This window comes from Octopus bimaculoides, chromosome 20 (genome assembly GCF_001194135.2).
Source record: "Octopus bimaculoides isolate UCB-OBI-ISO-001 chromosome 20, ASM119413v2, whole genome shotgun sequence".
NCBI classification, from domain to species: domain Eukaryota; kingdom Metazoa; phylum Mollusca; class Cephalopoda; order Octopoda; family Octopodidae; genus Octopus; species Octopus bimaculoides.
The window spans coordinates 17,258,552-17,270,538 of record NC_069000.1 but is presented as its reverse complement, the minus strand read 5'-3'; the positions used below and the strand labels follow the sequence as shown (position 1 = coordinate 17,270,538).

The window sequence follows — 11,987 nt, the reverse complement described above, 5'->3', positions numbered from 1 at the left end:
TAGTTTTATTTTTATAACGTGCTTTCACTTCACTACCGAGCACAGCTCTGTGTGCCTTGGGTTTGTGCTGTGGTTTGCTGTGATGCTCTTATGGTTATTGTATTGAAAGTGTTTTGCATAGGATGTGTGCAGTGCCCAGTAGTGCAATTTTCTGTGTTATATATATTTGTAAGTCCTGGTGTTTTTGTTATGTATTTGTCTGAATATTTTATTATTATTATTATTATTATTATTGTTGTTGTTGTTGAGGCAGTGAGCTGGCAGAATCATCAGCATGGACAAAATGCTTAGTTACATTTCTTCAAGCTCTTTATGTTCAGAGTTCAAATTCCACTAAGACTGGTTTTGGTTTTATCATTTTTGGGTTGATATACTAAGTCCCAGTTAAGGACTAGGGTTGATAAAATAAGTACCAGTTGAGCACTGGGGATTGATGTAATCTACTTCTTTCTCCCCTCAAAATTACTGGCCTTGTGTCAAAAATTAGAAATACCTATTATTATTTACTTGGAAACTTGCTATTTATATTCTGAGCTCAAATCTGATGTCATCATCCTTTCATCCTTCTAGAGTTAATAAAACAAAGTACAAGTGAAGTACATGGGGTTGAAAGTTTAACTCCTTTACCCCGAATTTGTGATCTTCTGCTTATGTTAGAAATCATTGTTTATTTGGGAAAGATTTTGTGCAGTAATAGGTTGTCTTTGACAATATTTGGTGTTATGTGAAGAAATTGATCAGCAGATTAAGTAACATGATGAAATATTTATAATCATCTTAGAGTAGAATATTTCATTGAAGTGTGAACTTTAATACATATTGAGAGAGAGAGAGAGAGAGAGAGAGAGAGAGAGAGACAGACAGACAGGCAGGCAGAAAAGTCCTATGTCTGTTTTTCTATTGGCATCAAATTTCTTGATCGAAAATAGGACACAACCTGGCCTGGTACCTCAGCTAAAACATGGCGTGCTAGTTCAGCATTTGAGCTCTGAAATAGAAGAGTTATATTGTTAAAGACATATACACATACATATGAAGATAAACATTTCCAGGGAAATAAAGTTAAGGTGAACAAAAATGGGGGTAGATTTGAAACAAGGGAGGAAAATAGATAACTGCAATGTCTTTGCTTGAAATTAATGCTCCATATATTCATCCCCTAAACAAGCTAATCAAATATTGGTAAAGGACCAGTTACCAATATGTTCTAAATATTTATTTCTTTATTGCCCACAGGGGGCTAAACATAGAGGGAACAAACAGAGACAGACAAAGGGATTAAAATGATTACATCGACCCCCAGTGTATAACTGGTACTTATTTAATCAGCCCCCAAAAGGATGAAAGGCAAAGTTGACCTTGGTGGAATTTGAACTCAGAATGTAACGGCAGATGAAATACTGCTAAGCATTTTGCCCGGCGTGCTAACGATTCTGCCAGCTCGCTGCCTAAATATTGATCCACCAATATGCCTCCTCCTCCTCGAGATTACTTGAACAACTGGAGATATATAAAAAGGCTGGAGTGATTTCACCAACAGTGTCTGCAGTAAACTAGGCATCCAATGGCGAATGTATGCTAAGTGACTTTGAAATTACACACTAGACAATCTAGGCATTCACCTCAATGTCATCAAAATTTCTTAATTTAACTAAAAACATGAAGTCTCCAAAAGCAGGTGAAGTCATTTCATAGAACAGAAGGGGTTGGAGGATAGTATTGGAGGTGGGCAGGGAAGGGAAGATGAGAGAGTCTAAGGGATTTATTAAATGAGTTGGCAAAAACCCCACCCTAAAAAAACCCATTAAAATTTTGTCAGGAAGCAAATTTACTCAATGTTATGCATATTGGTTTCAAATTTTGCCACAAGGGCAGCAATTTTGGGGGAGGGAATAAGTTGATTACAACAACCCCAGTACTCAACTTGTACTTATCTATGGACTCCTAAAGGATGAAAGGTAAAGTCGACCTTGGTGGAATTTGAACCCAAAACATAAAGATGGACGAAATGCTGCTAAGCTTTAGGCTGGTATGCTAATAATTCTGTCAGTTTGCTGCCTTAATGCTATGTATAATAATAAACCCATAAATATTTTGTGCACAAATTAATTATAATTTTTCAAATTTTGTCTTTCATCCTTTCGGGGTTGATAAATTAAGTACCTGTTACGCACTGGGGTCGATGTAATCGACTTAATCTCTTTGTCTGTCCCCCTCTACATTTAGCCCCTTATGGGCAATAAAGAAATAAGAAGAAAAGGGGGAACACTGAAAGTAGGGAGCACACATTGTAGGGTTGGGAGAAGAAAGTAAAGTGTATGTTGTAGGGCTTGGAATTAGATCAAAGACTGGCTCCAAAAGATTTATATGATATTTATTGAATGTATCGAGTATAAGTGTCGGTGTCTGTTGTAATTGAATTAGATGTATCTCTGGAATAAATGTAAAATAAATGATTCTTTGGTTATTAAATATATAAAATTGTACATAAATATCCATGAAAAGATAGGTTTCAATTGTTATTTACACTCATATTATTTTGTGTCTTGACATATTTCAATTTCAGCATATGATTTTGGACCATATCACATGTCAAATATGTAGGACAATGGAATAATTTCAGGAAGTGCATAGTTCAAAGAGATAGTAGCTACAATAAAAATTCATATTTGAGTATATATACAATATGGCTTTTATAGTTTAAATTTAGATTTGATCTGTGAATAGATAAGGAATAAGACAATTAACTGAGATTGGTTAAAATTCTGACACTGGTATTGTGATGTGTCCATAACAAAGACACATAACTCTTGCAGGTCCAATATATCTGACTGCGAATAGGTACCTAAGAGCAAGCTCACTTCACAGCACATTGTCATCATCATCCTCATTTAATGTCCGCTTTCCATGCTAGCATGGGTTGGACGATTTGACTGAGGACTGGCAAGCCAGAAGGCTGCACCAGGCTCCAATCTGATCTGGCAGAGTTTCTACAGATGGATGCCTTTCCTAACGCCAACCACTCTGAGAGTGTAGTGGGTGCTTTTATGTGCCACCGGCACGAGGGCCAGTCACACGGTACTGGCAACGGCCACACTCAAAAAGGTGTTTTTTACAGGCCACCTGCACGGGAGCCAGTCCAGTGGCACTGGCAACGACCTCGCTCGAATGATTTTCTAACGTGCCACCAGCACAAGTGCTAGAAGACAACGCTGGTAACGATTGTGTTTTTAACAAATTTTAATTGACTCTCCTTCTCTTCTTGACAAAAGTTAGTCATTAAGATAATGATTGTTTCTCTATGAGTATAATTCTAATTAAAATTTTTTGGTTCACTAATTTAAGTATATTGGCTTCTACTTTATTGTTTCATGTAGGTACTTCAGAGTAGTATAATAAATACTCTAATCAGCTGCATCACTGTAAACTCATCAAATTCATTCAATTGTTAATTTGCAGCACTGAGTTTAGTTCTGTTCACCAGAAAAATTATGTGCAGCAGATTGGTGTTGTATGTTGAAGAATGTTTATTTCTCATCTGCTTACTGTTAGAAATAATCTACTAGAACATAAAATGACATGTGCTCCAGCAAGGTAAAAATGACGTGTACCCCAATAACATAAACATGACATGTACCTAAGCAACATAAACATGACACATACCCCAGCAACATAAACATGACATGTACCTAAGCAACATAAACATGACACATACCCCAGCAACATAAATATGACATGTACCCCACTGATATAAAAATGACAAGTACCCCAGCAACATAAACATGATATATATCCCAATAACATAAAATGACAAGTACCCAAGCAACATAAACATTACGTGTAACCCAGCAACATAAAAATGATATACTCCAGCAACATGAAATGACATGTACCCCAGCAGTGTAAATTGACATGTGCTCCAGCAGCAAAATGACATGTATGTACCCCAGCAACTTAAACATACCGTGTACCTCAGCCAAATAAGCATGACACTTACTCCAAGCAACCTAGAGGCAACAAACAATACCATGGAACTAGCTTAAGCCAAGCTAACTAGTTTAAAAAAAAAAATCTTCAGAAACGTACATAGTGTTCATCAATATTTACCCTGACAAATGAACGGAAGGGTACAAACTGCACAATATCCCGTTGTACTTTTTTTCCTGACTTGGACTTCAGGACACCTTCATCACCATCCAGGAAATTCATGTTTGTGAAGTCAGCATTACCAATTCCAACAATGATGAGGGACATGGGTAAGCTCGATGCCTCAATAATTGCTTCCACAGTATCATTCATGTCGGTAATGACACCATCTGTTAGCAATAACAAGATGAAATAGGCCTGCAATTATATAAGAATATCATCTATGAGCAGCATATCATATAAGGAATCCCAACAGAGATAAAGACATTAATAACCATTTGTAATATAGATTTGTGGGGAGGAGTAAAGTCAATTTAATTTATCTCAGTACATAACTGGCATTGAATGTTGTTGACCATAGAAGGAAGAAAGGCACAAACTTGATTATAGATATGGATGAGCATTGACTGGAGTTCAGAACATAAAGGGATATAACTAAATACCTTTGAGTGAGGAGTATAGTTGAATGAATTGACCCCAGTACTGATTATTGGTTTCAAATTTTGGTACAAGGTCAGCAAATTTAGAGGGGCCAGTTGATTATATTAACCCCAGTGTTAAACTGGTACTTATTTTATAAATCCTGAAAGGATGAAAGGCAAAGTCAACCTTGGCAGAATTTGAGTTTAGAACATAAAAATGAATGAAATGCTGCTAAGCATTTTGTCTGGAATACTTACGATTCTTATTTCTTTATTGCCCACAAGGGGCTAAACATAGAGGGGACAGACAAAAGAATCAAGTCGATTACATCAACCCCAGTGCGTAACTGGTACTTAATTTATCGACCCCGAAAAGATGAAAGGCAAAGTCAACCTTGATGGAATTTGAACTCTCAGAACGTAAAGCATTTTGCCCAGCATGCAAACGATTCTGCCAGCTCACTTACTTTACTGATTCTTACGATTCTGCCAGCTCATGACCTTCAGCCCAGCACTTATAATAATGTTCACTACCTCAGCAAAGACTTTACCATTACACAATAATTACAGAAACAGCAAACTCACAGAGTTATTAGAGTGTCAGATAGAATATTTCAGAGTATTTCTTTTGGCTCTTGGTGTTCAAATTCCTTCAAGGTCAATTCTGCCTCTCATCCTTTCAGATTTGCCCACCCTTATATTGTCCCTTCTCCACTGGCACTTTTCTCCTCCACCTTGTTACTGTCCCTCCATTCTAGTAGAATCCTCGCACATTGGTAATGTCCCCCTCCACCCTGGTACTAACCTCTCTCCTTTTTAGTATTGTTCCCTCTACCCTGATAATGTTCTGTCCCCATGGGTATTATCCCTCCATTTTGGAAAGTGGAATTAAAACAAATCCTTACTGCTGCTCCTTTTGTAGCCTCTTCATTCTGCGCTGCAAAAGCAAATTTAGCCACATGTCGAATAATAGGGGCTACATTTGTCGGCCCCCACAACTGTATCTGGCGAATGCAGTTCTGGTAAGCAGTTAGAACACCATGAATCCCTGCAAATAAAACATTAATTATTAATGTTGTTGTTGTTGTTGTTATTATTATTATTATTATTATTAATAAGGTGATGAACTGGTAGCATTGTTAGTATACCGGGCAAAATGCTTAGCAACATTTTGTTGGTCTTTATGTTCTGAGGTCAAATCTCACAGCGGCTGATTTTGCCTTTCATCCTTTCAGGGTTGATGAAATAATTACCAGTTAAGTGCTGCCAAAATTTCAGGCCCTATGTCTAGGGAGTACAATTTGTATGGCTTGGAGAAGAGGATGCTCACTGTAAGGCTGGGAGAAGAGGTGCACATAAGGAGGAGGGAGCACACAGTGTGGGGTTGGGAGAAGGGGAGCTGCATGAACATGGAGTACATTGAAGGGAGCTGCATGAACATGGAGTACATTGAAGGGAGCTACATGAACATGAAGTACATTGTAGGACTGGGAGAAGTGTGTACATATTGTAGGACTAGGAGGAAGAGGGTGTACATTGTAAAGTTAGAAGAAGGGAGTGGACACTGAGAAAAGGGAGTACACATAGTGTACGGAATATAGTGTCTGCAAGTTGATGAATACCTCATATTCCCCTCCATTTTCTTATTGCTATATATATATATATATATATATATATATATATATATATACATACACACACACACGTGTGTGTGTGTGTGTATATGTTTTTGTGTCTGTGTTTGTCCCCACCAATATTCCTTGACAACCGATGCTGGTGTGTTTACGTCCCTGTAACTTAGCGGTTCAGCAATAGAATAAGTACTTAGCTTACAAAGAATAAGCCCTGGGGTCAATTTGCTTGACTAAAAGTGGTGCTCCAGCATGGCTACAGTCAAATGACTGAAACAAGTAAAAGAATAAAAGTATAATAAACTTTCTCAGTAAAACTAGTGAGCGTTAATAAATGACAGTAACAAATTTGTGGATACTATCTCTGAAACACACATACACAAACCCACACATTCTGGTCCTTAAGCCCAGTGTATCATTATTAATAGTTCAGTTAAGCTGCAATTCAGCTTACATCAACACACATACATAGAAGTATACATAAGGTACTGTGCTGTAGAAATGAACCCAGAACCATGTAACTGAGAAGTGAACTTTTTAACTATCCAGCCATACATCTATGTACTACTATTACTACTACACACATTATATTTATATGCCAAGTAGCCCTTAGTTAATTGTGATAAGAATATGGTTCATACCTTCACAGAATGGGTTCTGAGGGTTAAAGTTAATTGCAAACTCATGGAATACTTCAAAAGTTGGTGGAAGCTTGGCTCCGAATCCAAGAGCTGGAAAGTATTTATCTCTGAAAAAGTAAGGTACATGATTGAGTTTCTTCCTCATTTAAATCATCATCATCATTTAACGTCTGCTTTCCATGCTAGCATGGGTTGGACAAGTGAGGCAAGCAATGGTGATCAAAAATCTTAAGGGAAACAATTACAATGCATGCAATGGTATATGGAACATTGAACAAACAAAAACACCACCATTTTCACTTGTCTAATTACTAGTCAGGAAGTTCAGAATGACTTACCTCCACTCTTATCTTGCCATAAACCTGGTTTGCTACCAGATTTAAAATATAAAAACAGCAAAGATGTTTAGCAGCATTTCTTCCAGCTCTTTCTGTTCTCAACCACATGGTTCCAGGTTCAGTCCCACTGTGTGGCACCTTGGGCAAGTGTCTTGTACTATAGTCTCAGGTTGAGCAAAGTTTTGTGAGTGGATTTGGTAGATGGAAACTGAAAGAAGCCTGCTGTATATATGTGTGTTTGTGTGCATGTGTGTGTATTTCTGTGTTTATGTGCATGTGTGTGTGTGTGTCCCCCACCACTGCTTGACAACTCGTGTTGGTGTGTTTATGTCCCTGTAACTTAGTGGTTTGGCAAAAGAGACTGATAGGATAAGTAACAGGCTTAAAAAAATAAGTCCGGTGGTTGATTTCTTCAGCTAAAACCCTTCAAGATGGTGCCCTAACATGGCCACAGTCAAATGACTGAAACAAGTAAAAGATAAAAAGAAAAGGACATGATAGGATGGGTTTGAACCCTGTTCATCATAGTTCTGTTTGTTCAATGAAAGCCAAACCAAGAGTTAAACAGCAGCAAGAAGAAAGCTACTTACGTGTCATAATCTTCACAGACTTGTCCCACTGCAAGTATAGCCTGCATGTAATCATTTGGTCTTTCTTGATGTATATAGTGCAGAGAATTTACATCATTTGGATCACCATTTGATCCAGTGAAATCTATACCAACCTATAAATATAAAAACATACAAACATTAATAAATACATATATACATACATACATATAAGAATTTAGAAACTTTGAGAGAATTGGAAATAATTTCTCTTTTGGAACAATGAGACTTGAAGCAAATAAACCTGTAAATAATGGTTTCAAATTTTCGCCACAAGGCCATGAAGTTTTGTGAGGGGGATTTTGGATAGAAAAAGTTCAAGGCTATCTATGAGTTCAAATTCCACTGAGGTTGATTTTGCTTTTTATCCTTTCAGAGTTGATAAATTAAGTAGGAGGGGAAACACTGGGATCGCTGTAATCGACTAGACCCCTCCCCCTAAATTTCAAGCCTTGTACCTTTAGTAGAAAGGATTATTATCATTATTATTATTAAGGTGGTGAGCTGGCAGAATCGTAAGTGCATTGGTCAAAATGCTTAGCAGTATTTTGCCCATTGCTACATTCTGAGTTCAAATTCCACTGAGGTTAAGTTTGCCTTTCAACCTTGTGGGGGGTCAATAAAATAAGTATCAGTTGAACACTGGGGTTGATGTAATCAACTCATTCCCTCCCCCAAAAAACTGCTGCCCTTGAGGCAAAATTTGAAACCATTTTTATTATTATTATCATTATCATTATTACTATAAGGCAATAAGCTGGCAGAATCATTAGCATGTCAGACAATTAGCATTTCTTTTGTCTTTACAATGAAGTTGACTTTACCTTTCTTCCTTTCAGCACCAGTGAGCATTGGGATCAAAATAATCAACTATACCTCTCTCCTCGAATTCTAAACTTTGTGCTAATAGTAGAAAGAATTATTATTTCTATTATTCTTTCGGCAGAATTGCTAGAATGCCAGACAAAATGCTTTGCTTTGCTCTGGCTCTTTATGTTCTGAGTTCAAATTCTACTGAGGTCATCTTTGTCTTTTCACCCTTTTTAGGGTTGATAAAATAAAGTGCCAGTCATGTACTAGGGTTGATGGTATAGAATACTCCCCACCACATCAAAATTTCAGGCCTTGGCTAGTAGTAAATTATTGCATACTGCTAGACTACTATTGGTGTAATGGGAAGGAAACACTCAGTTAGGGCAGGGATGTAAAGCAGTTAAAAAGAAAAGAAGAAAAGAAAGAGTCTTACCGTAAAATTGATGTTTGTTCCTGCCATAATGTAGTTCAAAAAAGATGGTAATATTGACACCTGTAAGAAGAACGGACTCTTTGAAAATATTCCATTTAAATTTGAGGTTGCAATCATGCAATAAATGTTATGTACTATAGTGAAAAATAAATATGTGGAAGGAACCTGTGGAAGAGGTAGATCCAAGAAGATATGGGATGAGGTGGTGAAATGGCATTGAAGTGATGACAAGTGACTGAGACTTCTGGTGAAATACAGTGCTTGAGAAGACACTTCAATCTAAGTGAAATTGTGGTTGTGGACAGTGCCAGTGATGTGTGAAAAGCACCTGTGCTGGTGGCACATAAAAGGCACCCGTGCCAGCGACACATAAAAGACACCTGTACTGGTGACATGTGAAAGACACTCAGTGCAGTGGTTGGCATTAGGAAGGGCATCCGGCCATAGACCCCAAACCAAAACTGAGTGGAGCCTGGGAAGCTCTCTGGTTTACCATCTCCAGTCAAACTATCTAACTCAAACCAGCATGGAAAACATGTTAAATGATGATGATGATGATGGCCAATATTAAACAGTATTCCTCAAGATTTTCATAACTATTTAATTTGATGCAGCTTTACAGATGCTATGCTGCTGGACTGCCATAAAAAAGTAAAGTACAAACTGAACAACATAGTCAAGGATACACTATACCTGATATAGAAAAAAGGCCCCAAAATAACCAAAAAAGCTGGATAGTCACATGATATCTTTCACCATGTCAGTTGAATGAGAGTTGACTAGAAGTCAAACATCAACAACAGTGCCCCAACCAATGTCATTTACTGTATTGTATTGAGCCATTCTCTACATGACTGTTGACCTGCTCAAAACATCAGCCAAATCTCTCTCAAATTGCAGCCTAATGTCTTAGGAAACAACATATTGAATAATGTAGCCCTGAGTTCCTTGCACAAATGAAAAAGACAGGATGGTCACAGCTAGAATATCTTTGATGGTAGATCTGCTCAATGAAGGATGACTTAGGTCTAAGCAACATCAACAACTGTGTCATAGCTTATCATCATCATTATCATTTAACATCTGTTTTCCATGCTGACATATATAAGGATACATTGTGTAACGTATCCTTCTTTCTTTAAGATGGTAGTACAAGGTTTGATGGTGATTTGGCTGTTATTTCTAGGAAGTTCAGCAACCCTGTAGAAGCTCCCTTGGTGCCAGAAAAAAATAGGATGCTTTGTCATAAGCTTCTATGAACATGGAGTAGAAACACAACAACAACTGCTTTCTATGAAAACTATGGAATGCATATGTAGAATAGAATGCTTGTAATCACTGAATCATGTCTATAGTTTTAAGAAAATGTTGTTGGGTGTTTGCTGAGAAAAATATGGGCCTTCTTTCAAGATCTCAAAGACTACAAGGGAAATGGACAGGAAAGAAGTTATTTCCAGGATAGAAGTAAGCCCGAATCCCGAATGCTTGCAACAAAGTGAATTCCGCTAAAACCCCCAGGGGTCACAAAATAGCTGCTTATTACACTATGTATCACAATTTTTGTCCCTGGGTAGCAACTGTTATTTCCTATTTGATTACCCTTAAAAAGTATGAAAAATGGCTAATGTTTACTTCAAACTTTGCTTATGTTACATTTATTCAAACCCCAAAGAATCCTTCCTAACATATGGCTATGATGCTTTCCTATGCTTCATCTCAGAGATGCATGTATTGTCAGCCACTAAGAGACATGCTCAAGTGGTTAAGGTCGAGTAACTGACAAGAAAATCTGTGGTATTGGACAGAAGATTTGCTATAACAATATTTCTGCTTCAGCAACTCAGCAGTGAATGTGTCTGAAATGTAATGGGAAATATGTCAGTTTTCAAAACATTGATGTCCAGGTCACAAAAACAATGTTTGAAGGGAATAGTAGCCATTTCTTTTGATTCCTAGATAAAAGCAACTATAAAATAACATTTACTGACCAAAGACTGAAAAAATTAAAAATAAAAATGTAAATTTTGTTACACAATGTTTACATAAAATCTCTCATTTTTAGAATCTCTTGTTAATAAATTTCAAATTATTTCTCTTTTATGAGATTAATAGTTTGTGTAAAAAAAAGTGTTTGCTTACTTTACAGGCATATAAAATAATACTTCCAGAACTTTTCTTTTTTGCAGCATTTTTGGGGTGAATACATAACTTGACAACCTGAAGAAGAAGAAAAAAAAAAGTAAAGTATTTATCTCTCTCCCCCCTCTCTCCACATAAACCTTTCTGATCTTATACTGAAGTTGGAAGTGACTGTTCGAAATAAGAAAAAGAGATAAGAACACTTACTACATGATAACCACCCATCACTAAAAACCAAAACCATCTTTTCTATTTATTAAGATAATCTTACTTCATTTCTTGAATTTGCTTGCATCATTTCTGACAAAGTCATCTCACAGCAACCAATCATATCATGGGATCCATCACTATCCCAGTCGTAGCAGTTGATCTGAAATACAGAATGAAATGTAAAAAACAAACTATTATTATTATTATTATCTATCTTATTTATATATATCTGTAAGGGACGACCGTGCGAACTCATAAAAGGAGAAATGGTGACGAATGGAAAAACAGAACTCCTTTTATTTAAACGTGTCACACGGTCGAACATACAATAGATATATCAATGAATGATATATATAATATGTTATGCGACGATAACATAGATGACCAGTAATGAAAGACCACAACCGTATTAGATGAATAACAGAAATATTTATTGTAGCGTTAAAGATGTATGTCTGTGTGAGAGTGTGAATGCGACATATAAGAACATAATCAAAGACAGGCCGTCGTACAAAGAAAAGTGTGTATGTGAGTGATACATGTGTGAGTTATTACAGCAGATAGAAAGAGTCAGTAAATGACACGTGAGCAATTATACCAGATCGT

At 36.9% G+C, this 11,987-nt stretch overlaps 1 protein-coding gene and 1 long non-coding RNA gene across 6 annotated transcripts in view; one reads left to right on the top strand and one right to left on the bottom strand.

The window, feature by feature from the left end:
- Window positions 1-11,987, top strand: part of LOC128250225 (uncharacterized) — a 25,590-nt gene that overhangs the window by 7,968 nt on the left and 5,635 nt on the right. For 2 of the 3 annotated variants that reach the window (XR_008266300.1, XR_008266299.1), the window contains exon 2: window positions 11,219-11,271. This is a non-coding gene — a long non-coding RNA (uncharacterized LOC128250225). Of the gene's footprint in view, window positions 1-11,125; window positions 11,272-11,987 lie in introns of those variants that run through there. The other variant, XR_008266298.1, reaches the window with a different exon arrangement.
- Window positions 593-11,987, bottom strand: part of LOC106879802 (copine-3) — a 23,757-nt gene continuing 12,362 nt past the window's right edge. For 2 of the 3 annotated variants that reach the window (XM_014929509.2, XM_014929506.2), the window contains exons 8-15: window positions 11,443-11,541; window positions 11,172-11,249; window positions 9,033-9,092; window positions 7,769-7,902; window positions 6,841-6,947; window positions 5,474-5,616; window positions 4,087-4,344; window positions 593-988 (exon numbers count right to left, since the gene is read on the bottom strand). In XM_014929509.2, coding sequence (XP_014784995.1) covers window positions 884-988; window positions 4,087-4,344; window positions 5,474-5,616; window positions 6,841-6,947; window positions 7,769-7,902; window positions 9,033-9,092; window positions 11,172-11,249; window positions 11,443-11,541 — 984 coding nt within the window. In that variant the 3' untranslated portion in view covers window positions 593-883. The remainder of the gene's footprint in view (window positions 989-4,086; window positions 4,345-5,473; window positions 5,617-6,840; window positions 6,948-7,768; window positions 7,903-9,032; window positions 9,093-11,171; window positions 11,250-11,442; window positions 11,542-11,987) is intronic. The other variant, XM_014929510.2, reaches the window with a different exon arrangement.